A 1,988-nucleotide genomic window follows, 5' to 3' on the forward strand; every position below is an offset into this window, starting at 1 on the left:
ACATTAGTAACATTTAGCCGCGTTTACGAACGCGTCTGAACTGTGTTATAACAACAGCTTTAGCAAGAAGAAAGCAACTTTATTTAGCATCATTATAACAACAGTTTGCTACTTACTTTGTGGATGCATGGGCTATGCAGCTTTTGGAAATTATGCCCCAGGAAATCTTTTGACTGGCTTTGGATTCTACAACCCCTGTTGGCTATATTAGATATTGCCAATGTTGCAATCGTCGTTCACCTTGTTGGTGCCTATCAGGTTTGATATTTCGAGCAGTAATGACCTTACAAGTCATGAATCTATGACAAGATTCAAGTTTCACGTTGATCTTTCCGTGGTGCACCTGCAGGTCTTTTGCCCATCGAGATGTATATTTCTCAGAAGAAGATTGGGCGATGGACGAGCCAGTGGCTGGCTAGGGCTTCAGATTTTCAGTATGAGTTGCCTCGTGATCACCATAGCTGCAGCTGTTGGCCGGGATTGTGTTGGATCTCTAAACTTACAAGCCATTTAAATCTAGTTACTGAGGTATCAGAGAGAGCTATGAATTGATTATACGCATTTCAAGCAGTGAATTAATTTAGTAGCAGCATATATTCGTCAGTTGTGTCAATAAGTAAATATATTGAACTTCTAAGAGTCCAGCAAGGACTGATGTATCTTTCTCAATCTACAAGATATTTGAGACGGAGATTTCATTTTGTCAGCCACCAATTCACCTCTTATTCTGTGCAGGTGCCAAGTAACAAAAGCCTTTGCTGCTGAGATCCAGGTAAAAGAAACGAATAATACACAAAACTTGATCCCTTAAAATCATCCATTAGAGAAGTAAAACGAAATCAACACATACAGATAGAGATTTGCATTCCCTGACAAGCTATTACAAACTCAACAAACTAAAAAGCAGCCTTGTGGGATTTCCTACTTGTTCAAAAAAAAAAACAAGTACAAGATTAGTTGTCTTCAGTCTTTAATTGGTATATTTTTAGGCTTCATTTCAGTAGAATTTGCCCGTGCAGCAGCTTTTACAAGAGTTGTTGGTTTGAAGACACTTTTTGGGTTAAGAGCCTTTCTTATCTTGAAGACAGCCCAGGCAGTGCCAATAGCATGACCAGCAGCATCAAACCCTTCATTTGTTGCCTTCCCTGCTTCTTCTCCATATCTGTAGAGGAAATATCCAATCATAGCATCAAACGAGAACTCATGTACAAGAATAGAAAGTTAAATATTCGATTCAGACTATATATCCTGTCTAAAATCTCATCCAAGACTATCCTGCCACTGCTGGCCAGATACCCAGATTAGGGGAACAAGACCTGCCTCTAAAGCAACCAACAACCTCATAGAAAAATAAAGAATCCACCATAGAGGAACAAAATCACCACAGATTTTAATTCCAGCTCGCCAGCAACATTACACTTGTTTGAATGAAAACAATCGGAGTATAGTGCCACAAGAAAAAAACAATTAAAGTGATGATAAAGTTTATCGTGATAAACGATTATTCAAGTGGAACATCAATTTTAAGAATTAGATTGAGATATACCGGTGTGAGACAAGTCCAGTTGTCACAATTGACGAGGTTGACATGACATTCTTTCCAGCAACTTCAACAGCATCACACACCTTATCTGCACATGCATAGAAATGGCAAGCGGAGGAAACAGTATTGTGAGTCGGATTTCTGTTCTGACAACCTCACAAATTGAAAAAAAACAAACCAAACAATTGAGAACGAATCACTTACTAAATCCATCCAAGGAAGCAAGAACAATTTCTCCTGGCATTAGGCTAAAAAATTTCTTGCCCACTTTAGAGTTCACAATTGGACTTGTAAAGAATCCAGAGACTTTCACAACCCCAGTAAGAATTCCAAGAGCCATATTCTCTGACATTTTCGTCAACTTCTTAACCCTGCAAACATCCCGCGATAAAATCATGAATCAATACATACTACTTAATATTAATTTACACGAACCAAAGAGGGG

The 1,988-nt window shown here is 38.6% G+C and overlaps 1 protein-coding gene across 1 annotated transcript; it reads right to left on the reverse strand.

Moving 5' to 3' along the window:
• Positions 1-799: 799 nt before the first annotated feature.
• Positions 800-1,950, reverse strand: LOC133699120 (protein EARLY-RESPONSIVE TO DEHYDRATION 7, chloroplastic-like). Its single transcript, XM_062122265.1, has 3 exons — positions 1,748-1,950; positions 1,547-1,631; positions 800-1,162 (listed from the first exon to the last, which is right to left on the reverse strand). Exons 1-3 carry the CDS (start codon positions 1,938-1,940, stop codon positions 964-966), a joined length of 477 nt encoding a protein of 158 aa, XP_061978249.1. The 5' UTR covers positions 1,941-1,950; the 3' UTR covers positions 800-963.
• Positions 1,951-1,988: the final 38 nt, after the last annotated feature.

Source organism: Populus nigra, chromosome 7, assembly GCF_951802175.1.
Source record: "Populus nigra chromosome 7, ddPopNigr1.1, whole genome shotgun sequence".
NCBI lineage: Eukaryota > Viridiplantae > Streptophyta > Magnoliopsida > Malpighiales > Salicaceae > Populus > Populus nigra.

Coding starts and splice junctions, on each gene's coding strand:
- LOC133699120 (XM_062122265.1), bottom strand. CDS start 1,940: ATGATTTTATCGCGGGATGTTTGCAGGGTTAAGAAGTTGACGAAAATG. Junction 1,632..1,747: donor TGCTTCCTTGGATGGATTTA/GTAAGTGATTCG, acceptor ATGCATGTGCAG/ATAAGGTGTGTGATGCTGTT. Junction 1,163..1,546: donor ACTGGACTTGTCTCACACCG/GTATATCTCAAT, acceptor TTTCCTCTACAG/ATATGGAGAAGAAGCAGGGA.